The 25,393-nt window shown below is 46.6% G+C and overlaps 1 protein-coding gene across 1 annotated transcript in view; it reads right to left on the bottom strand.

The window, feature by feature from the left end:
• LTO1 (LTO1 maturation factor of ABCE1) overlaps positions 1-24,538 on the bottom strand; it is a 46,415-nt gene extending 21,877 nt beyond the window's left edge. The window contains exon 1 of the mRNA XM_082270070.1: positions 24,362-24,538. Coding sequence (XP_082126196.1) covers positions 24,362-24,411 — 50 coding nt within the window. The 5' untranslated portion in view covers positions 24,412-24,538. The remainder of the gene's footprint in view (positions 1-24,361) is intronic.
• Between the last annotated feature and the right edge of the window lie 855 nt (positions 24,539-25,393).

Below are 25,393 nucleotides of genomic sequence, written 5' to 3'. Positions count from 1 at the left end.
ATGCTTACAGGTCCCTTTCACTTTGCACTCTGTCTATTAGCATGCTCCTTGTGCAGCTTCTCCCTCCATGTCCTGAACAGGGCCTACAAGGGGGTGATAGTTCAAAATCTATATCTGCCCTACAGTACGGGTTGCACAACAATGCACAGCTTGTTTGGCTGTACGTCTCCTGTGGATCACAGGACTGCAGTTCGTTCTGCACTCCTGTGACCCATTTTCAGCTGACACCAGGCTGAAGTCCGCTGTCTTCTGACACCACAGAGCCAGTCCTGGTTAGGGCAGGATCGCGACCATATGGAGTCAAGATTCGCGCACATGCCTGAACCAGTACCCGGTTTAGCCTCTCCCTCCCCAGCCCTAAGCTCCAGTGAGCAAACGGGGGGGCAGAGAAGAGAGCTGGTCAGTGGTGTTTGATCGCTTGGTTCTCAGTGTTAGGCCCCTTTCACACTTGTGCAACCTGTCCTGCAATTTGGGACTGCAAAGTCGCATGACATGTTGTATCCCATGATTTTCAATGGGTACCATTCATATCTGTGCGACTTCGAATCACAGTGACTTCAAAGTAGTCCCTGGCACTACTTTGGTCCGACTTTGATGCAACTTGAGGTCCATAGACCTTAAGATTACACAGGAATTGCTTCAAGGAGCAGCAAAGTCGCATCAAAATTGCGTGACTTTCAGGTCGTACAAGTGTGAAAGGGACCTTAGAGCTGGCTGCATCCACCTAAGTAAGCATACATACACACAAACACACACACACACACACACACACACACACACACACACACAGTATCTCACAAAAGTCAGTACACCCCTCACATTTTTGTAAATATTTTATTACATCTTTTCATACATTACATTCATGTACAGCTTGTATAGCAGTGTAAATTTGCTGTCCCTTCAAAATAACAACACACAGCCATTATTGTCTAAATTGCTGGCAACACCCCTAAGTGGAAATGTCCAATATTGGGCCCAAAGTGTCAATATTTTGTGTGGCCACCATTATTTCCCAGCACTGCCTTAACCGTCTTGGGCATGGAGTTCACCAGAGCTTCACAGGTTGCCACTGGAGACCTCTTCCACTCCTCCATGATGACACCACGGAGCTGGTGGATGTTAGAGACCTTTTGCTCCTCTACCTTCCGTTTAAGATACCCCACAGATGTTCAATGGGGTTTAGGTCTGGAGAAATGCTTGGCCAGTCCCATGCTTGGGTCGTTATAACGGAATACTGCCCTGCAGTCCAGTCTCTGAAGGAAGGGGATCATGCTCTGCTTCAGTATGTCACAGTACATGTTGGCATTCATGGTTCCCTCAATGAACTGTAGCTCCCCAGTGCTGGCAGCACTCATATAGCCCCCAGACCAGGATACTCGCACCGCCGTGCTTGACTGTAGGCAAGACACACTTGTCTTTGTACTCCTTGCCTGGTTGCCGCCACACGCTTGACACCATCTGAACCAAATACGTTTATCTTGGTCTTATCAGACCACGGTTCTTAAGCCCCGTACACACGTACCGATGGTCGGCTTACAAATGTTCCTCTTTTCTCCCCGGGATGTCGGTGTCTGCTGAAAAGTGCAAAGACAGCACAAGGACAGCACAAGAATTTTGTCCGCCGACTGCAGAAGTGATGTCATGTAATGGTTAACTTTCCCTGTGTTTTCTATTTTCTGAGCATGCCCAGTCTTGCAAATCTGCGGTCTGTCGGCCGAATTGTGTACTGACAGGCGAACAATCGTCCGTTCTGGTGTCGGCATACAAATATTTTCATGTTTGCAAGAAAGACTTTTGTCCGCGGATTGTGCGCAGACATCTGTCGGAGGCACCATACTAACACGCGTACAATCGGCAGATCCTTCGTCCACCGACGTTTGTATGCCGACGATCGGTACGTGTGTACGGGCCTTTAGTCTGCTTGTCTTCAGCAAACTGTTTGCAGGCTTTCTTGTGCATCATCTTTAGAAGAGGCTTCCTTCTTGGACAACAGCCATGCAGAATATTCTGATGCAGTGTGCGGCGTATGGTCTGAGCACCGAAAAGGCTGACCCCCCACCCCTTCAACCTCTGCAGCAATGCTGGCAGCACTCATATGTCCATTTCCCAAAGACAACCTCTGGATAGGACGCTGAGCACGTGCACTCAACTTGTTTAGTCGACCATGGTGAGGCCTGTTCTGAGTGAAGCCTGTCCTGTTAAACCTCTGTATGGTCTTGGCCACCGTGCTGCAGCTCAGTTTCAGAGTCTTGGCAATCTTCCTATAGCCTAGGCCACTTTTATGTAGAGCAACAATTCTTTTTTTTTTTTTTTTTCAGATCCTCAGAGAGTTCTTTGCCATGAGGTGCCATGTTGAACTTCCAGTGACCAGTATGAGAGAGAGAGCAATAAAACCAAATTTAACACACCTGAGACCTTGTAACACTCACTAACAAGTCACATGACACCAGGGAGGGAAAATGGCAAATTGAGCCCCATTTGGACATTTTCATTTCATTTAGGGGTGTACTCACTTTTGTTGCCAGCGGTTTACACATTAATGGCTGTGTGTTGAGTTATTTTGAGGGGACAGCAAAACTGTTCTACAAGCTGTACACTCACTACTTTACATTGTAGCAAAGTGTCATTTATTCAGCGTCACCACATGAAAAGATATAATAAAATTTTTACAAAAATGTGAGGGATGTATTCACTTTTGAGAGATGCCGTACATATATCTATCATACACACACACACATACATACATACATACATACATACACATTATATATATACACACACATATACATATACAGTGGGTACGAAAAGTATTCAGACCCCTTTAAATTTCACTCTTTGTTATATTGCAGCCATTTGCTAAAATCATTTAAGTTCATTCTTCTTCCTCATGAATGTACACATAGCACCCCATACTGACAGAAAAACACAGAATTGTTGACATTGTTGCAGATTTATTAAAAAAAGAAAAACTGAATTATCACATGGTCCTAAGTATTCAGACCCTTTGCTGTGACACTCATATATTTAACTCCGGTGCTTTCCATTTCTTCTGATCATCCTTGAGATGGTTCTACACCTTCATTTGAGTCCAGCTGTGTTTGATTATACTGATTGGACTTGATTAGGAAAGCCACACACCTGTCTTTATAAGACCTTCCAGATCACAATGCATGTCAGAGCAAATGAGAATCATGAGGTCAAAGGAACTGCCTGAAGAGCTCAGAGACAGAATTGTGGCAAGGCACAGATCTGGCCAAGGTTACAAAAAGATTTCTGCTGCACTTAAGGTTCCTAAGAGCACATTGGCCTCCATAATCCTCAAATGGAAGACGTTTGGGACGACCAGAACCCTTCCTAGAGCTGGCCGTCCGGCCAAACTGAGCTATCGGGGGAGAAGAGCCTTGGTGAGAGAGGTAAAGAAGAACCCAAAGATCACTGTGGCTGAGCTCCAGAGATGCAGTCAGGAGATGGGAGAAAGTTGTAGAAAGTCAACCATCACTGCAGCCCTCCACCAGTCTGGGTTTTATGGCAGAGTGGCCAGACGGAAGCCTCTCCTCAGTGTAAGACACATGAAAGCCCGCATGGAGTTTGCTAAAAAAAACACCTGAAGGACTCCAAGATGGTGAGAAATAAGATTCTCTGGTCTGATGAGACCAAAATAGAACTTTTTGGCCTTAATTCTAAGCGGTATGCGTGGAGAAAACCAGGCACTGCTCATCACCTGTCCAATACAGTCCCAACAGTGAAGCATGGTGATGGCAGCATCATGCTGTGGGGGTGTTTTTCAGCTGCAGGGACAGGACGACTGGTTGCAATCGAGGGAAAGATGAATGCGGCCAAGTACAGGGATATCCTGGACAAAAACCTTCTCCAGAGTGCTCTGGACCTCAGACTGGGCCGAAGATTTACCTTCCAACAAGACAATGACCCTAAGCACACAGCTAAAATAACGAAGGAGTGGCTTCACAACAACTCCGTGACTGTTCTTGAATGGCCCAGCCAGAGCCCTGACTTAAACCCAATTGAGCATCTCTGGGGAGACCTAAAAATGGCTGTCCATCAACGTTTACCATCCAACCTGACAGAACTGGAGAGGATCTGCAAGGAGGAATGGCAGAGGATCCCCAAATCCAGGTGTGAAAGACTTGTTGCATCTTTCCCAAAAAGACTCCTGGCTGTATTAGATCAAAAGGGGGCTTCTACTAAATACTGAGCAAAGGGTCTGAATACTTAGGACCATGTGATATTTCAGTTTTTCTTTTTTAATAAATCTGCAACAATGTCAACAATTCTGTGTTTTTCTGTCAGTATGGGGTGCTATGTGTACATTCATGAGGAAGAAGAATGAACTTAAATGATTTTTAGCAAATGGCTGCAATATAACAAAGAGTGAAAAATTTAAGGGGGTCTGAATACTTTTCGTACCCACTGTATATATACATACACACACACACACACACACATACAAACCCATTATATATATATATATATATATATATATATATATATATATATACACACACACACACACACATATACATATACACATATACACACACGTACATATATAAGGGCTCGACACAAACCCCAGGTGCCAGGTCGCATTGGCAACTAGAATTAGTGGCCTGGCACCTGGGTTACACTGCGGCAGGCAGTGTTGGTCATCTTACTTTAAAAAAGTAATTAGTTACAGTTACAAATTACTTTTCCCAAAAAGTAATTGAGTTACTGACTCAGTTACCACATTGAAAAAGTAATTAGTTACTCAGCAAAGTAACTGCGACTTTTTTTTACTATTCTATAATGCAATTACGTTCTATGAGATCTTTAATAGTGGTGGCGGTGTGGCAAACTGTAGGGGTCTGATTCCTGAGTCCTCCTGACTGTGAGTAACTGTATTTTGTTTTGATTTTTGGTACCTGCTGCCTGGAGTGGCTGGCTGTTGGTGGTGTGGCACATGAGTGGTGGCAGTGTGGCACACTGGTGGTGGTGGCGGTGTGGAACACTGGTGGTGGTGGCGGTGGCGGTGTGGCACACTGGTGGTGTGGCACACTGCTGGTGGTGGTGTGGTGGCTGGTGGGGGTCTGAGACCTGAATCCTGACTGTCTGTGACTGACTGAGTTTTTTTTTTTTTTTTTGGTACCTGCTGTGCTGGGCTTGCTGGTGGTGGTGTGGCCTCTGGCCTGGCAGGCACACTGTTGTCCGGGTCCCTCTGGCTCCGTCCTCCTGCAGGCCTCAGGCCTGCCTGTCTGTGCCTCTCTCCTCTTCTGGGCTGGCTGTGTGCGTTGGACCATTGGTGGACTGGTGGTGGTGGACTTCCTGCTGCCCAGTGCCCTGTGGTGGTGGGGGAGTCTCCTGGACTATATCGTTTTGTAAGTAACTGCCACTGGTTGTTTTATATATATTTTGCCAGTCTGGCAAAAGTAAGGTCCCCCATAGATCCCCCTTCAGTGCAGGCCAGGGCAGGTCTCCCGTAGATCCCCTTTAGTGCAGACCAGGGCAGGTCCCCCATAGATCCCCATTTAGTGCAGGCCAGGGCAGGTCCCCCCATAAATCCCCACTTTAGCGCAGGCAGGTCCCCCATAGATCCCCCTTTAGTGCAGGCCAGGGCAGGTCCCCCCATAAATCCCCACTTTAGCACAGGCAGGTCCCCCATAGATCCCCCTTTAGTGCAGGCCAGGGCAGGTCTCCCGTAGATCCCCCTTTAGAGCAGGCAGGTCCCCATAGATCCCGCTGTAATGCAGGTAGGTCCCCCATAGATTCCCCTTTAGAGCAGGCCTGACCAGGGTGAGGGTCCTCCATATTTATGCATCCCCCTTTAGAGCAGGCAAGGGAGGCAGGTCCCCCATAGATCTCCCTTTAGAGCAGGCCAGGGCGAGGGTGCCCTATAATTATACATCACCCTTTAGAGCAGGCAAGGGCAGGCAGGTCCCCCATAGATCCCCTTTTAGAACAGACAAGGGCAGGCAGGTCAACCATCCCCCACAGATCCCCCTTTAGTGCAGGCAGGTCCCCCATAGGACTCCCTTGCCTGCTCTAAAGGGGGATGTATAAATATGGGGGACCCTTACCCTGGCCTGCTCTAAAGGGGGATCTGTGGGGAACCTGGGATGGCTGACCTGCCTGCTCTAAAGGGGTATTTATAAATATGGGGGTCCCTCACCCTGGCCTAGGCCTGCTCTAAAGGGGGATCTAGGGGGGACCTGGGATGGCTGACCTGCCTGCCATTGTCTGCTCTAAAGGGGTATTTATAAATATGGGGGACCCTCACCCTGGTCTAGGCCTGCTCTAAAGGGGGATCTAGGGGGGACCCCCTAGATCCCCCTTTAGAGCAGGCCTAGGCCAGGGTGAAGGTCCCCCATATTTGTAAATACCCCTTTAGAGCAGGCAACCCCCTAGATCCCCAATTAGAGCAGGCTTAGGACAGGGTGAGGGTCCCCCATATTTATAAATACCCCTTTAGAACCCCCTAGATCCCCCTTTAGAGCAGGCCTAGGACAGGGTGAGGGTCCCCCATATTTATAAATACCCTTTTGTTAGAGCAGGCAAGAGCAGACAGGTCAGCCATCCCAGGTCCCCCCTAGATCCCCCTTACAGCAGGTCAGGGTGACATTCCCCCTTAAAGCAGTCCAAGCAGGGTTCCCAGGCCTCCAGTCCAGTGAGTCCACCACAACCTTACCTACCGTTACAATCTTCCTGTTCTTCTCCCGCGCTGGACAGTCAAACAGTCACAGAGAGATCACTGCGCAGCCGTGCACGCAGGTCTCTCTCCAGTCTCCACTTTGTGGGCGGTGCCACTGCCAAGAGCTAGAGCCGAACAGGAGCCGGGAGCGGACAACCCGAGGGAGGCCTGAGGCTCCACCCCCGAGCGATCGCATCAGCAGACGGGCAGAGTGAGTCTACTAGCTTCGGCGCGGCGGACACTGCAAGGACCGCTCACGGACACGGACACCTTGCCGACCCTGAATACAATTACATCTACTGCCATCTAGTGGCGGTAGATGTAATTGCAGTAACGCAGCCGAAAGTAGCGGCAGCGGCGTTACAGGGACAAAATGAGTAATCTGATAGATTACTCGTTACCCTCAAAAGTAACTGCGTTAAGTAACGCCGTTTACTTAAACGCAGTTACTACCAACACTGGCGGCAGGTGTCTTGTCGCCAGATATCCCAAGTCTCCTGCGAGGTGCGGGAGTCTCCCGCATCTTGCAGGAGACTTGGGATGTCCGGTGACAGAACTACATCTGTCAGCTTTGACAGAATGGAGCCGATGCTTCCTGTATACTTCCAGCTTCGTCCTGATATATATATATATATATATATATATATATATATATATATATATATATATATATATGTATAAAATGCACGAAAATTTCAGCCACCTAAAATCATCGGCTGAAAATAGGGTTTTCCGCATTGTTCTTAAAGGAAAAAAAGTGCAGGTAATGGCTGCCAAAACACGTGTGATTTCATAGGTCATGTGTCTCAAAAAATGCATCAAAAACACAACATGGGTGCATTTTTGATATGTTCTTGCTGCATTTTCAATGCATTTCAATGGGGAGGTGCGTTTTTTATTTTCATAAATATTTCAAATATGCACCAAAAATGCAGTAAGCAGGATTTTTATCACTGTTTCAAAAGGTGCCGATAATAGCTGACAAATTCCTATTCATTTCAACTGATGATATTAATTAAAAAGTCAAATAGAATACAATTATTTATAAATATATAATTTTTTTGTACAATTAGATTTAGTATGAGTACATACTTGGAATAGGAGTATGGCAGATTGTAAGATATTTATTTTTTTGTCTCCATGTTTGGTTGGTAAATTCTGGGTTCAACATGTCTATGGTTCTGGAAAGATCCGGACTCTGTGACTGTCTTGAGATTGGATTCTGTGGAGAGCAGGCATCTGCTGTCCCCTCAGCCAATCACAGATGAGCAGCTGAAAAGGCGGGAAAGCTGAGGTAATAGCTGTGAGGTGAAGTCCCCCTCCTTTGGAAGCTACCATACAGCATAAGGAACTTTCACTGAAAGTGGCCTGCCCGGGCTTCTGTGGTGCCCGAGGGGAGTGCCATGGGCCCTGGGAGGTGCTCCCTGGGTGCCGAGGAGAGGATTTGTACAGCCTTGGACTTCCCTTGACAATTATATGAAGAAGTACCTGGCATGGCACAGTTGGGCCTGCTGAGCCCAAAGCAGCTCAATTAGGAAACACAGCTATTTCAATGTTTTACTTCATGAAACAAATACAAGGCATTATTTGCTGAATTCACCATCAAACTGAAATAGAAGAGCTGTGTGTGGGGATAAGAGGACATCGTGCCTGAGGTAAGATGGCTGCCAGTGTTAAGAAGGAGCCTAGTTGTCCCCATCTCATGCCTGACTAACATTTAGGCCCCTTGCAATACGGAGACACCCAGCTGCACGGTGATTTAATGTGCCCGGGTAGGAGAGGTCCAGCACCCAGCATTATAGTATGCCTGATAATGGATGGTGGTTGCCAATGGTAACAGGTTTTTTTAAGTGAGCACCACGCAGTTTGCGATTTCCTTTGAGTGAAGATAACTTGTTGCCATTTATGTAGGTTTGTGTGTGCTTTTTAATGTATTTAAAGGGTTAGTTCACCTTTACAAAAGAAAAGCTGCCTATGCAGGTAAGGGGTGACTGTAGATAAAAACAAAGTGTCCAGCTCTGACTAAAGTTGAACAATACCCTTGCTATAGGTGTGGGCCATTTACATACCATATGAAGCCTGACTGGAATACTCCAAGGATGTTGCTAAGTGAGGCCTAGTCATCACTGCTTACCTCCTCCATCACATCTCTTAAATCATTCATCCTCCTCACATTGCTCTCCCTCTCCCCTGTTGCAGTAGCTCTGAGCTTAGTATTTGAGAGCTCACTCCTGTGATGGAGGAGGTAAGCAGTGATGACTAGGCCTCACTTAGCAACATCCTGGGAGTATTCCAGTCAGGCTTCAAGAGGTACATAAATGCCCACCTATCGCAAGGGCATTATTTAACCACTATAACCAGATATACTTTTGCGCAAACCAATTAAAATACGCTTATTGGGATTTTTATTTTTTTTTTTTTTTTTTTACCAAAAATATGTAGCAGAATACAAATTAACCAAAAATGATGAAACAATTTGATGTTATAAAGCAGAATGTGAAAAATATTGTTTTGTTTTTTTTTCAGAATTATCGCTCTTTTTTTTGTTTATAGCACAAAAATGAAAAATCACACAGGTGATCAAATACCATTAGTGCCGGTTCACACTGCAGCGGCACGACTTCGGGCGCGACTTGCACGGACTTAATAAAATGAATGTCTATGCAAGTCGCCCCGAAGTAGTACAGGACCCATTTTCTAAGTCGGAGCGACTTCTAAGTTGTGTCGCTCCTATTAGAATCGTTCCTGTACCGAACAATGGGAGCGCGACGGACCCCGACTTGTCGGATCAGTGTGAACCGGCACTTAAATTAAAGCTTGACTTGTGGGGAAATAAAAGGACATCATTTTTTTTTTTTTTTGGGTACAGCGTTGCGCGGCCGCGCAATTGTCAGTTAAAGTAACAGTGCCGAATCACAAAAAAATGGCCTGGTCATTTAAGGGGGTAAAACCTTTCGGTCCATAAGTGGTTAAAGGAGTTGTAAACCCCCTTTTTTATAAAAAACAAAACACGCTTACACTTACCTGCTCTGTGCAATCATTTTGCACAGAGCAACCCCAAACCTCTTCCTATGGGGTGCCCCGCCCCTTCATCAGGTGTCCCCATGGAAAGATACTTTCCCTGGTGGCACCCGTGTGGGCTTGCTCCCGAGTCCTGCTGCTGTGTCCATTGACCTGCCCTCTGCTCCCAGGTCACTGGATTTGATTGACAGCAGCTGGAGCCAATGGCAATCTGTACAATGAGAGAGACAGCGGGCAGAGCTGCTGCACTCGTGCGCAGCGCTGAAGCGGGGTTGGGGGGAGGGGGGGGGGGTAATGTGCAACACAGAAGGTTCTTCAGCTTACTGTATTAAAGATGAAAACCCATGTGGCTTTACAGCCACTAACTTTAGTCAGAGCTGCACAGCTTGTTTTTTCTAAAGACACCCCCCTTTTTTTGTTTTTTAAGTTGAACTAGCCCTTTAAGGTCCCTTGTACATGGCACTGTCCAGCTGCATTGCGTCCCACCTGGATTTCTAGTGCGCCAGGGAGGGACATGTGCAGCCCCAGACCCTACTGCAGGCAGCCTGTTAAAGTCTATAGCAGCTGAATGCATTCAGGGATGGGGTCTGGAACCCCCGAAAACCTGCATTCTGGATCTTCATCCCTGAACACACCGGGCCCTATAGTCAATACCACTCACTACTACCTGCAGTAGGACTGGCCGTTGCACATGTCCCTCCCTGGCACACAATGCAGCTAAACCGTGCCATGTACAAGGGGCCTTAAAAAACACTGTTACCATTGGCAACCACCACTCATTCTCAGATGCAGTTTGCTTATACTACAATGTGCAGTATGTACCTGGGATGGATATTGTAGTCCATTAACCTCCTGTCTCCTAGAATATGATTATGGATTGGACAACTGGTGGTTGCCAATGGTAACAATGTTGCTTGTAATTTTAATATGTTTAACGGTTTTGTTATTTCCTTTTCTGTTGTTGGTGATGATGGGGGGGTATTTATTGTTAGAGTTTTCTCTTGTTAATTGCCTTGAGAAAGGTGGGCTGTAGGCCCACAAAAACCTGAAAATTTGAACAAGATTTTTGTATGCCATTTGTTTATTAATTCCTGTGAGCAATATACACTATATTGTCAAAAGTATTGGGACGTCTGCCTTTACACCCACATGAACTTTAAAGGCATCTCAGTCTTAAGTCCGTAGGGTTCAATATTGAGTTGGCCCACCCTTTGCAGCTATAACAGCTTCAACTCTTCTGGGAAGGCTGTCCACAAGGTTTAGGAGTGTGTCTATGGGAAAGTTTGATCATTCTTCTAGAAGCGCATTTGTGAGGTCAGGCACTGATGTGGACCAGAAGGACTGGCACTCAGCCTCCTCTCTAATTCATCCCAAAGGTTATTGGGTTGAGGGCAGGACTCAACATTTCTCCACCCTAAACTCGCTCATCCATGTCATTACGGACCTTGCTTTGGGCACTGGAGCGCAGTCATGTTCGAACAGGAAGGGGCCATCACCAAACTTTTCCCACAAATTTGGAGCATGAAATTGTCCAAAATGTCTTGGTATGCTGACGCCTTAAGAGTTCCCTTCACTGGAACTAAGGGACCAAGCCCAACCCGATAGAACACCTTTGGGATGAATTAGAGCAGAGACTGCGTGCCAGGCCTTCTCATTGAACATCAGTGCCTGACCTCACAAATGCGCTTCTGGAAGAATGGTCAAACATTCCCATAGACACACTCCTAAACCTTGTGGACAGCCTTCCCAGAAGAGTTGAAGCTGTTATAGCTGCAGAGGGTGTGCTAACTCAATATTGAGCCCTACGGACTAAGACTGGGATGCCATTAAAGTTCATGTGTGTGTAAAGGCAGACGTCCCAATACTTTTGACAATATAGTGTGTGTTACTATTTTATTTATTCATTCATGTTTTCTACTGGTTGGGGTGAACTAAATGAACTTTTTACCCTATGTAACTATTACAGTAAAAAAAAAGAGAGAGTGTCCTTTGGGGATTTGAGTGGACAGAACTGATCAAATAGTAGAAGTAGAAAAAAAGTAGAATAAAATAGTATCATTAAAAAAAAAAAAAAAAAAAATGAGATATATATATATATATATATATATATATATATATATATATATATATATATATATATATATATATATATCTCAACACACGTTTATAAAACCATAAGACAGAATTGCATGATGTAGGTGGTTGTGTCCGTTGCATGTGTACCAGTGTTAGGCCCCTTTCACACATGCTGTCCGTTTGTCCGTTTTTCATCCATCCGTTGACGGATGAAAAACGGACATCAATGCATCTCTATGTAAAGACGGATGACAACGGATGATCATCAGTTAACATCCGTTTTCATCTGCTTCCGTCAATGTCCATTTTTTTGAACGGATGAATGCCAACGGACGAAAAACGGATGCCAACGGATGAAAAAAAACGGATGAAAAATAGATGACAATGGATGAAAAACAGATGACAACGGATGACAACGGATGAAAGACGGATGACAACGGATGAAAGACGGATGACAACGGACGAAAAACGGACAAAAAAACGGACAAAAAACGGATACGTTTTGACGTGACTGAACTGAACGGACCGTATGTGTGAAAGGGGCCTAAAGGTGAACCCACTGATTAACAATGCGGCATAGGACATCCCAAAATGTTTTGGAATCGGGAAACGATTCCTTCTTCAGGGGAGTTTTATTTGAGCATGCACCAGCCACAGTTACATCGCAATACGATTATGTCTGGAAAAGATTGCAGCTAAAAGGTTATGTGTCCACTGAGCTTTATTGCAGTATTCTATTGTGTGTCAGTCTAGATGGTTCTAGATAGTGACTAGAGGGGCTTAGCATAGTAGAAACATTTTAAAAGGCTCTCTGTTATCGTGTACCCCCAAGGCAACTGGGGATTAGCATGCATCTCTACCTATGAACACCCAAGGGCGTTCACAAGGATCATAAAATGGCTGCTGCCATCTTCGACGAGTACACACCTTGCACTATTGTTGAATCACAGATTAAGAACCTTGGCCAGATGGTCTCCCGTATATTTTATGATCCTTGTGACCGCCCTCGGGTGCTATGAGAGGAGAAGAGCAGAGCAGGAGATCAGCTAAGCACCGCGGTATTTAAGGTATTTCACACTATTTTATTACAGAAACACACATTGGGCAGTATATAAAAACAAAAACAAAGTGGATTCTAGGATTTTTACATACACTAAACTAGGTTCACACGGGATTCCTGACAGGCAGACAGGGAAGAGAAGACAGCACATTATAGCTAAGACCTACCCCGAAAATATGCCCTACTGTGTCTTTTGGTGCCAAAATGAATATAAGACCCGGGCTTTTTTTGGGGGGAAACACGGTATACGCCACGCGCATTTAATCCCGTTAAAAAAAGCACAGTTCTCAGATCTTTTGTATAAGGTAATGGAACGCGCTCAGCAGTACCCAGTAATACAGACACACAGGCTGTTATCACATTGGATGCTCGATAGAATGTCCTGCCTAAAGCATTGAGCTCCGTTTATTTATGGGACAACACAGGAATAACAGCAGGAAGTGATGGCTATACAACATCAGCCAATCAGTTCCAAATGTACAGTCACATGACATAAGTTACTCACATAGAATCAGCCAATGACACACCTGTATACATTCAAATATACAATAGAAAGGGGGAGTACACGATCGTGAATGAGCAGAACAGTGTGCACGGCTTCCCGCCGTTGGTGCGTGGAAATCGACGCACCTCAGTTAAACAATGAATCCCAGGTGTATCGGAATTCGAGCCTAACACTACACAATGAAACAAGCGTGTAGAACCGTGAACACTGCTCTGATCAAACTCTTGCATGTATTCCCACCACTTCTACTAGCGTGCATCCCACTCAGTAAGGCTCAGAGAACAATGCCTAATAGGATTATACTACGGTTCCCATAGAAGTGAGGCTATCTGCAGGGAAAGAGCAATGCTGTTTCCACTATGGTGATCAGGCACAGTAGAAAGACAGGAGCGTGTATCCCTTCATAAAGGCAGATAGATATCAAAATTATATTGACTTCACAGAGCAAACATATTCCCGCCGAGTGAACAAATCTGCTCATTATACAGGGGCTCTCGCTGGTGGTCATATCCTTGCTGCTTGATCCTTGAACTCCGCACCGCACAGTGCATGGAGTGTTCGCCGGTGGAGAGGTCTATGTAGAGCGAACATGTCTACACATCTAAAAGGAAGGTTTCACTGCCAGTAGTCTTTCCTCAATGCCAGTTTGCCCACACATGCTCTAATGAGCGTATTGCAAGCAAACCGACAACAGGAGCCATAATGACAAGCTAAATAAAACACATCCTGAAAAATGCCCACACTAGTCCTAATAAAATTTCCACAACACAGAAACTTCTCACAGTACTAAAAACACTAAATGAAATTATGCTTAAGGAATTTATGGCAAAAGGCAGGAGCACCACCGTTTTATAACTGCTTTGTAATGAACTGCAAGGACAGCAGTACATGAGTGCAGTCACGCTGTCATACAGGATGTTACTGTACCTAAATTGTGCACATGAGCATGACAGATGTTGATGAAGCAAACAGATAGCGGTAAATGCAAAGCTGCAAGGATTGTTTGGTTTCTTATTAACTTCACACACTTTCAGAGCTGCCCACCCTTGTCACTGCTCTCATGATGATACTGCACATTCATCTAATCTGTTAGGTATGGAGGCAAAAGAGCTACTATCACTAGAACAAAGGTGTCAAAGCTTCTGTATGGACGCTACTTGTGAGCACGTACATTTGTATCAATCCTAAAGTACAACTGTCCTTTAGTGATGGGGAAACCTGCACTCAGGCAGGAACAGACATATGAAGCACGCTTGACAAACTCCCCTACCACTGCAATACTTATTTCTCAGCCAGTGCTGGACCACAGGGCACTACAGCAGCCCATAGATTATGCAATTCTCTTTCCTGCAACCTCACCTGGTGGTGAGTCGGCCAAAGATGGATCGAATCTCGGTCAGTTCAGCAGGAACCAGCTGAGATTCGATCCATCTATAGGCGCTGATTGTACCCAAGTCAATCGTACAACCAGCATGTCGAATTTTTAGCATACGATTGTCAGCGGCTATAGACCCTAGAAATAATTACTGTGTTTTTCCGGCAGGTACTACTCCTCGGCATTAGTCCAGACGTAACAGTAAGCAATTATGATTGGGCAATTTAAGGGGCTAGAGCCATCCACTCTCCACTGTTAACTGTAATATTTACTCCACAATGCTCTGCATTTTCTGTGCCAAAAATGCAGTGCGGATCCTGAAGTTTTATGACTGCGTTCCCCACACATATTTGCATTCATTGGAATGGATAGCGTTTTGCTTGCTTTCGGAATCAAACAGCAAGCTGAGTGTAATAGATTATTGTAAAGAATATCCCTGTGCCTAAATAATATTATTATTATTATTATACAGGATTTATATAGCGCCGACAGTTTATGCAGCGCTTTAAAATGTAAAAAGCAGACAGTACAATTACAATACAATTTAATACAGCAGAAATCCGAGAGCCCCGCTTGTTGGAGCTTGCAATTTAAGAGGGAGGGTCAAGAGATAAATGGCAGCCATGGTAATATCTGTAGCCAACGCATTTTTTTCATTTTAGGTAGCATAGGGGAGGGTGGGCAGTTTGTTTGCCATCTGCGTCTCATTAGGCAGTATTTGATCCCCTGCTGATTTTTGTACATTTGCCCACCGACAAAGAAATGATCAGTCTATAATTTTAATGGTAGGTTTATTTTACTACTGAGAGACAGAATAACAAAAATATCCAGAAAAAACGCATTTCAAAAAAGTTATAAAATTGATTTGCTTTTTAATGACTGAAAGAAATATTTGATCCTCTATCAGCAACATTTCTGGCTCCCAGGTGTCTTAGCTTGTTATCTGTAACGAAGACACTTGTCCTGAGAAGCAATCAATCTGATTCCAATTTCTCCACCATGGCCAAGACTAAAAAGCCTTCCAAAGAGGTCAGGGACAAAATTGTAGACCTGCACAAGACTGGAATGGGCTACAAGACCATCGCCAAGCAGCTTGATTAGAGGGTGACAACAGATGGTGCGATTATTCGCAAATGGAAGAAACACAAAATAACTGTCAATTTCCCTCGTTCTGGGGCTCCATGCAAGCTCTAACCTCATGGAGCTTCAATGATCAGGAGAATCAGCCCAGAATTACATGGGAGAATCTTGTCAAATGATCTCAAGGCAGCTGGGACCATAGTCACCAAGAAAACAATTGGAAACACTACGCCGTATAGGACTGAAATCCTGCAGCGTCCCCAAGGTCCCCCTGCTTTAAGAAAGCACAAGTACAGGCCCGTCTGAAGTTTGCTAATGAACATTTGAATGATTCAGAGATGAACTAGGTGAAAGTGTTGTGGTCAGATAAGACCAAATTTGAGCTCTTTGGCATCAAATCAACTCGTCGTGTTTGGAGGAGGAGGAATGCTGCCTATGACTGCAAGAACCCCATCCCCACTGTCAAACATGGGGGTGGAAAGATTATGCTTTGGGGGTGTTTTTCTGCTAAGGGGACAGGAAAACTTCACTGCATCAAAAAAACAATGGACAGGGCATTGTACCGTCAAATCTTGGGTGAGAACCTCCTTCCCTCAGCCAGGGCATTGAAAATGGATCATGGATGGGTATTCCAGCATGACAATGACTCAAAACACACGGCCAAATACAACAGAGAAGTGGCTCAAAAAGAAGCACATTATGGTCCTGAAGGGGCCTTGCCAGTCTCCAGACCTTAATCCCACAGACAAAATATGTGGAGGGAGCTGAAGGTTCGAGTGACCAAAGATCAGCCTCGAAACCTTAATGACTTGGAGAGGATTTGCAAAGAGGAGTGGGACAAAATCCCTCCGAGATGTGTGCAAACCTGGTGGCCAATTACAAGAAATATCTGACCTCTGTGATTGCCAACAAGAGTTTTGCATCAAGTACTAAATCATGTTTGGTGAAGGGGTCAAATACTTATTCACTCATTAAAATCAATTTAAAACTTTTTTGAAATGGGGTTTTCTGGATTTATTTTGCTATTTAGTCTCTCGCTGTTAAAAAAAAAAAAAAAAAAAAACCTTCCATTAAATACTTTTTTCCCCTCACTGTAGTTAAAGTGGTTGTGAAGTCAGAAGGTTTTTTTATCTTAATGCATTCTATGTATTAGGATAAAAAGCCTTCTGCGTGCAGCTCCCGCCTCAGCCCCATCTCTATCCAGCGATGTTGCATGAGAGACTTGGCTGCCCGGGACTCTCCCTCCTCATTGGCTGAGTCTGCAATGAAGCACCATTGGCTCATGCTGCTTGTCAATCAAAGTCAGTGAGCTAATGAGGAGAGAGGGGGGCGGAGCAGGGCCAGGGCCCCAGGTCTGAATAGACACAGGGAGCTGCAGCTCAGCTTGAGTGCCCCCATAGCAAGCAGTTTGCTGTGGAGGCACTCAACAGGAGGAAGGGGCCAAGAGCACCAAGGAGGGACCTGAGAAGAGGAGGATCTGGACTGCCCTCTGTAAAACTATTGCTCAGAGCAGGAAAGTATAACATGTTTGGTATTTTTAACAAAAAAATAACTGAGACTTTAGTATCATTTTAAGGAAGGGAGATGAGGTGTGTCAGCCCTTGTGCTGGGAGCTGGAAAAGGCCGCTCAGTAGCAAAGCAGCGTTCTCCTTGCTAGCTGCAGTGTTGGGCAGCTGTGTGCCGCGGAGGGCATTTCACATCTAGCGTTACGGGACACCTAGAAGATGGAACAAAATACTACATATACTGAGCTTTGTCCCATCAAAAACTGAATACTGTAAAATAAAGTGAACCTCCTTCTATAAGCAGCAGTATGTCTTTTGTAAGGCGCATGTCACTACTTTTTAATGGAGCCCCAAGTGTTAAACACACAAAAGCTTTATGCTAGGGGTGCTCAACCTTTTTAAGAGCGAGGGCCACTTAAGTGATTTGGTAACCGGTAGCAAGGCACAATGAACTATGGGGTTAACACCCCCCCCAAAAAAAAAAAAAAAAAAAAACATAAAATGTAAACCAGGGCTCAACAAACCCCAGGTGCCAGATCACATTGGCGACTAGAATTAGTGGCCTGGCGCCTGGGTTACACTGCGGCAGGTGTCTTGTCGCCAGACATCCCAAAAGTCCTGCGAGGTGCCAGAGTCTACCGCATGCGGGCTGCGGCTCCCTGACACCCGCAAGTGCCACGCCCGCATGCGGGAGACTTGGGATGTCTGGCTACAGAGTGGTGTCTGTCAGCTGTGACAGAACGGAGCTGAGGCTTCCCGTATAGTTCCAGCTCCGTCCTGTCACAAGCGGAGTGATATCAAATGACGCCACCTGTGAGAGGAGAGACACAGGAAGCATCAGCTCAGCATGCTTCCTCCAGCATTTCCAGACAGCAGTACATCACGTGCTAGGAGGTGCAACTAGCCCCCAGCACATAATTGTAAATATCCCAGCATGTGCAGTGTTTGTGAGTTCTACCACCATGACCATTTCAAATCACTGAAGTGGTCATGTGGTTGGAGTGCTCCTTTAATATCTCTCAGAAGAAGTAAACAAAGTACACACGGGTTGAATGCCGGGCAACATCAGCCGGTTCATTAAAAACCTGTGTGTGTGTATGGCAGCCGGTCCGACAAAAGCCGGCAATTAGGCATGCGGGAAAAAAAAAGATGGCTCCAAGATTTCAAGCAAATTAGTCAAGCCCCGATGTAAACTAGCCCTTTCACACTGATGCACTGCAGTATAGAGTGCCCCTGCGGGTTACCTGCACTGAGCCACAGAATGCTATTACACCTTGCAGGTCTGGTGCACTTTTAGAAAGCACACCAAACCTGCAGGATATAATAGCCGCAGGTGCAATTTTCTGCACCTGCTGATCAGTGTGAAAGCAGCCTCATAACCCTTTTTTATTAGCACTAAAATGCCCATTGCAAAAGTGCAGTGTATGAAATATTTAATACCTTTTCCTATTCCAGCTTCTGCTGACATCGCTCTCCAGGCTGCTAGAAAGGTTCCAGGCAAAGTGCCAGCTTCATGCGCTCTGATGCTCTGGGATGGCAAGTCGGCAGCCCGTTGATTGCAATCTAGGCTTACGGATCCACCATCCTAGAGCATGGGCATGTGCTTCCCTGGTTTGAGGTAGTGAGCCACATCCGAGGGCTCAGAGGGCCACATGTGGCCTGTGGGCCACTGGTTGAGCACCCCTGCTTTAAGCAATACCCACTGGTGTTTGCTGCCTGAACTACAATAAGCAGCCAGTTTCACAGCATGCAACTGTTTAGACCATATACCTTTTGTTTCATTGTGATGCTGGGGAAAGGCTGTGGTAGCAGAATATATACTCTAACAGCAGGCACTACCTGTAGCCAAAATTTTTATTTTTAAAGCTAGAAAAACACTGACAATAAATGTCCCAATTAATATCTGAGCTATCTACAGTAGTCCCCTTCTAATTGTAAATATCACATTACAATTTTCAAGCACTGCAAAACGATTTTACTTGTAAAAATAGTAAGTTGCTTTGATCTGTTCAATTGTTTAAAGCTGATGAAATAGCTGGAAATCTGTCATGTGTATAGTCAGCACTACAGTCTCCATGTCCTTTATTAGATGAATCCACAATCAAGTTAAAAAGCCATTAACATCACAATCAGCAGTATGCTGGTCTGCACGCACTCTCCGCTTTTGCTCTGTGGTCAGGCAATTGGTCTGTCCCTGGTAGTGCGGTTTCATTTGGAACGGACTTATGGAAACTGCAGCTGTGACCCATAGCAAATAAATCAGTTTTTTAGGTGGACACGATTAGACCATCCATTTCCCTCTATAGAGAGGCAGATGTCAATAGATATGTGACATCCAATCCACCAAATAAAAAAAATGGATGCATGGGGGATCTGTTCCCCATCCATATGGTGGATCAGATGACAGTTGGATGTAAACACACATGTGTTTTTACTTCCAAATGTCTATAGAGGAGAGCGGGCTTTGTCTACTCTGCATCAGTGGAGTGGACACAGATCTGTCATCTGCCTGCTCAGCAGAAATCAGTGGAGAGATCCCCTGCTCGGCAGAGGTCAGTGGAGAGATCTCCTGCTCAGCAGAGGTCAGCGGAGAGATCTCCTGCTCAGCAGAGGTCAGCGGAGAGATCCCCTGCTCAGCAGAGGTCAGCGGAGAGATCCCCTGCTCAGCAGAGGTCAGCGGAGAGATCCCCTGCTCAGCAGAGGTCAGCGGAGAGATCCCCTGCTCAGCAGAGGTCAGCGGAGAGATCCCCTGCTCAGCAGAGGTCAGCGGAGAGATCCCCTGCTCAGCAGAGGTCAGCGGAGAGATCCCCTGCTCAGCAGAGGTCAGCGGAGAGATCCCCTGCTCAGCAGAGGTCAGCGGAGAGATCCCCTGCTCAGCAGAGGTCAGCGGAGAGATCCCCTGCTCAGCAGAGGTCAGCGGAGAGATCCCCTGCTCAGCAGAGGTCAGCGGAGAGATCCCCTGCTCAGCAGAGGTCAGCGGAGAGATCCCCTGCTCAGCACTGAAGGGCAATGATGACCAGTGCCCTGATTACGTGTACATGTCTCCCCTATGAGGAGATGGCACTGATCGGCTCGGCCATCCTCACACTGTCAGTGTGAGGAGAAGAGAGCCGATAAATAACACTTCCGTATTCACATGTGATTGGCTGTGCTTAGACACAGCCAATCACATGGGTAAAGAACTGCATCATCAGGCGCACGGGAGCAGCGACACTGGGGTGACATCATATGACGTCATCCCAGAATGAGAGTCATTTTACTATACAGCGCGCAGTGGTTAAAGTGTTACTAAACCCAGGACCCTGCATTTACTATATCTATCCCACAGTACACAGCAATTAGTAAATATAAACTGCTAAATAAATTTTTTTCATCATCAGCAGTAAATAGCAATCTTGTTACTTCTACTAGTGTCTGGTTAAAGTTTGTAGAAGGAATTTCCATTCCTTTCTGACTGTCCCATGAGGCTACAGGACCCCCGACCCTCTTTCTGGACAGTCTTGATTGGCCCTGTGCTGATCACATGCACCCTCCCAAGAAAAAACAAAAAAAACTCTCTAACAATACACACCAAACTGAGCATGTGCAGAGTGACTCTAAATGGTCTGTCTTATCAGGAGATGGTTTGGTGACTGTGGAAGAAGGGGAGGATCAGAGAAGACAGGGTCAAACAGCCTTTTTACACAATGCACACTATTAACCCCTTAAGTTCCACAGGGAGTATAATCAGCATACTTTACTGCATATACAGACTGATTTTACTCCATTGCTCCTCCATCCAGAGTGGAGACACCCAAGGAGAGGAGGTGTGTTACGAATGCAGCCACCTCACTCACGGATTGGCAAACTGCAATATAGTGATTTTTTGGGTTCAATACCGCTTCAACTATACAAATACATCTGCCTTTCTAAATACTGCAACAATGCATAGAAGAGTCACAGTGGTTTTGCACCATGTTACAGGTTGCACCCAAAGCTTTAGTAGCTACTACTGAAAACCATACTAAAACAGGACTTCTACAAGCATAGGAGGGTCGGACTTCTCTCCCTATTAGAGGTGAGCTTGGGTGTCCACCAAACGCATCTCTATCCAAACTCTGATCATTGGAATGACGCAGCCCACAGCTAATTGGAGTAAATAAAAAAAAGGCACGAGTTTGGCTAGAGAGGAGTTCAGAGGATCTCATCTCTACTCCATGCACAGATCTATTCACACAATTGTACTATTCATTCTGAATGGCACACCAACACACCATGCAGTCCACTGTCAAAAATGCTACATCAGGGGTCCTCAAACTTTTTAAACAGGGGGCCAGTTCACTGTCCCACAGACACTGTTGGGTGCCGGACTATAGTTTGAAGAAAATATGAATGAATTCCTATGCACATATTTATTTGTAGTGCACAAAAAAAAAACAGTACAATATTTAAAACCATGGCCTCAGGAACTAAAGTGCAAGCAGTGCAGAAAAGTCTCTGTATGAACCCTTCAGAGCTGAAGACCTGACCCCCCCCCCCCCCCCCCAACTAGTGAATGACTACAAGCTCCAGCATGAACCCACGGGCTCTAAGGGGTCACATTCTTAAATCTCAGGGGCTCATGCTGGGACTTGTAGCCCTTCACTAGTTGGGGGACTGTCATGTCCTCAGCTCTGAGGGGTTTATGCTTGGACTAGTAGTCCTTCCCTTTTGGGGGGGGTGGCACATTCTTAGATTTTAGGGGGGTCATGTTGGGACTTCACTAGATAAGAGGGAGTGTCACGTCCTCAGCTCTGAGGGGTTCATGCTGGAATTTGCAGCCCTTCAATTAATGGAAGTTCATACCTTCCAAAAGTAATGGACTTCAAATCCCAGTATGAACCCCTGAGATCTAAGGCTCAATGCAGCGTCACCAGTGCCCATCAGAGCAGCCTCATCAGTGCCCATAAATGCAGCCTCACCAGTGCCCATCGCTGTTGGTCCTGCAGGCCACTGGCCTGTAAGTTTTGCTGGGAGTTAGCCATGGCCTTTGGGTACTGCTGGCCACTGACCTGTAGGTTCTGCTGGAAACTAGCCGTGGCCAGCTTCCAGCAGGACCCACAGGCCATGGCCAGCTTCCAGCAGGACCCACAGGCCATGGCCCGCAGGACCAACAGGCCATGGCCCGCAGGACCAACAGGCCATGGCCCGCAGGACCAACAGGCCATGGCCCGCAGGACCAACAGGCCATGGCCCGCAGGACCAACAGGCCATGGCCCGCAGGACCAACAGGCCATGGCCCGCAGGACCAACAGGCCATGGCCCGCAGGACCAACAGGCCATGGCCCGCAGGACCAACAGGCCATAGCCAGCACGACCAACAGGCCATAGCCAGCACGACCAACAGGCCATAGCCAGCACGACCAACAGGCCATAGCCAGCACGACCAACAGGCCATAGCCAGCACGACCAACAGGCCATAGCCAGCACGACCAACAGGCCATAGCCAGCACGACCAACAGGCCATAGCCAGCACGACCAACAGGCCATAGCCAGCACAGGACCTGACAGCCAGACAGTGCTGGGGGCTATTTCCTGTTTCGAGGTTACTGGGTGGGCAGGGCACTGGGACAGGGTAAATTGGGTGTATGTGGGGGGGGGGGGGGGGTGAGATGGGATGTGGGGCTCTGCTGAGGGTGTCTCATCTCAGCAATGCCGATGACAGCTCAGCAGGTCCTTGCTGGGCCTCCTGGGGGTGATGACCACTTCAAGCTGCAGCCAGTGCCCAGCCCGAGCCAGTCACATGCATCCCCTGGCAGGCTGGCGCTCGGCAACCGGTTAAAGCGGAGTTCCACCTGAAAATGAAAGTTCGTCCCATCTTCTTGGCCCGGGTCACCTGAAAAACAAATGGATAATCGCAATTTTTTTTTTTCTTTTATTACTTACCTGGTTTAGAAGATAATATACTTACTTCCTCTTCCTCCCCTCGGCGGCCGCGGCGAGTCGTCACTTCCTGGCTTTGCAATGATTCCTGGGAGCTGAACGTCATCGCTCCCAGGAATCAATGCGCCTGCACCGACGTCCGTTCTGGTGCAGGCGCCGTCATACCTTGCTAAACAGCTTCTGGGCATGCCCAGAAGCTGTGCAGGGATGACGCTGCAGACCCGGAAGTGATGGCGGGGCCGGCACAGTACATCGTGGGACCGAAGAGGAACGCGCTGGCTTCAAGCTGCCCACACCTGAGATGGCAGCGCTGGAGAAGAAATTTTCAAGGTAAGTATTTCTTCTTGCAGGTAAGTGCGAACCTGGGACAGATCAGAGGCTATCCATTGTGAAATGCACTATCCCTGACTGTCCCGGGGGTATTTTTATGTATTTTTTTGTTTTTTTAGGTGGAACTACGCTTTAAGATAAAAAAAAAAACCTTCTGTGTGCAGCAGCCCCCCTAATAGTTGTCTGAGCCCATCTTTCCAGCAAATTTTCAGGAGTACCTAAGCTGCCGGGACTCTCCTCTTTATTGGCTAAGACAGCAGCGTGGCGTAATTGGCTCCCTCTGCTGTCAAAGACGGTCGGCCAATCAGGTGACAGAGGGGGCCTGGGCCAGGTCACGGCTCCGTATCTGAATGGACACAGGGATCTGTGACTCGGCTCGGGTGCCCCCATAGCAAGCTGCTTGGTGTGGGGGGCACTCAAAAGGAGGGAGGGGCCAGGAGAGCCAAAGAAGAACCCGATAACTGGATCCCTGCCACTCTGTACAAAATTGCAGAGCAGGTAAGTATAACATGTTTATTTTTTTATTTTATTTTTAAAAAAACATCAAGCCTGCAGGTGTGCCACCATAGCAAGCAATTTCCTGTGGTGGGTCATCAACAAGAAGCTGAAAGCACCGGCGGAGGACCCCAGAAGAGGAGGATCGGGGGCCACTCTGTGCAATACCATTACACAGAGCAGGGAAGCATGACAGGTTTGTTATATATAAAAAAATGACCTTTATAATCACTTTAACATGTACTAACATACAACACTGTCAATGGGCTCAAAGTCACACTGACACAGAGCAGCAATTCCTACACAAGCAGATAAAATTGAACCCCCTCACCTCTCTTCACACATGACGATGTCTTCAAACAGATCCTCTGCCGATCCCATTGTGGGGGTGAAATCGGTGACAACAGCAGAGATTTTGTATCAAGCTTTCCTTTCCTGTGAGAGGCGGAAATCACACTTTACTAACTAAAGAGACAACAACAACAAAGCATCACCGACAACAAAACACTTCTAGAACCTCTCCAGCGCTCACACTACACCGCAATCCGCTCACCACTACTATTTCCAAATGTAAACAACACAACGTGCTGTGTCTGTATGGGAGCGATCCCTCTTCTAGCTCTCCGGAAACCAAGCCTCGCTCTGAGCTCCTCTACTAGGCTCTCCCTTAACCAAGCTTTGCTCTCAGATCCACTATTGGGCTCTTCCTTAGCCAAGCCTCGTTCTGATCTCCATTACTTGGCTCTTCTTCAGCTAAGCCTCGCTCTGAGTTCCACTATTGGGCTCTCTTCCTTAGCCAAGCCTCGCTCTGATCTCCAAGCTGGTGATGACATTACAGACAGTCCTCTGAGTTTTCTTTGTGTAATGATGAACATACGCTTCCTTCCACTTATAACTGTCAATATTTATTTAAAATACCGTATGTCTACTGCACTCAAGTGTCACAGAAGTCAAACTGACAGATTAGGATCCGATGTTGTAAATCTTCCATGGCTGGCAGCACACACAGCAACCATCGATCTACAGAAGATGCTGTAATTAGTCCCCATCAACCCTCAGTAGCTGTTTTTCAGGGGGGAGAGAACAGTATTTTGTTCACATGCTATATACCCCACTTTAACCTTTTACTATATAATTAAAGTGACTTTAAAGCAGAGTCCCCCCCCCCCCCCCGGTGCCACATTTGGCACCTTTCAGGATGGAGGGGGGAACGGGTACCTGTTTTTGACAGGTACCCTTCCCCACTTCCGGGAACGGCGCTGCGGCAAAGTGAGGTCCCCTTTTCCTACCCACCACCGCCGAGCCAATCCGAAAGCGCAGCGCGCTTCGTGCATGCGCAGTAGGGACCGCCCCTGAGGCCGCA

The sequence above is a fragment of the Pelophylax lessonae genome, assembly GCF_965119305.1.
Source record: "Pelophylax lessonae genome assembly, chromosome: 10".
Classification (NCBI taxonomy): domain Eukaryota; kingdom Metazoa; phylum Chordata; class Amphibia; order Anura; family Ranidae; genus Pelophylax; species Pelophylax lessonae.
Note: the sequence above shows the minus strand (reverse complement) of the source record. Positions and strands in the feature narration are given on the sequence as shown.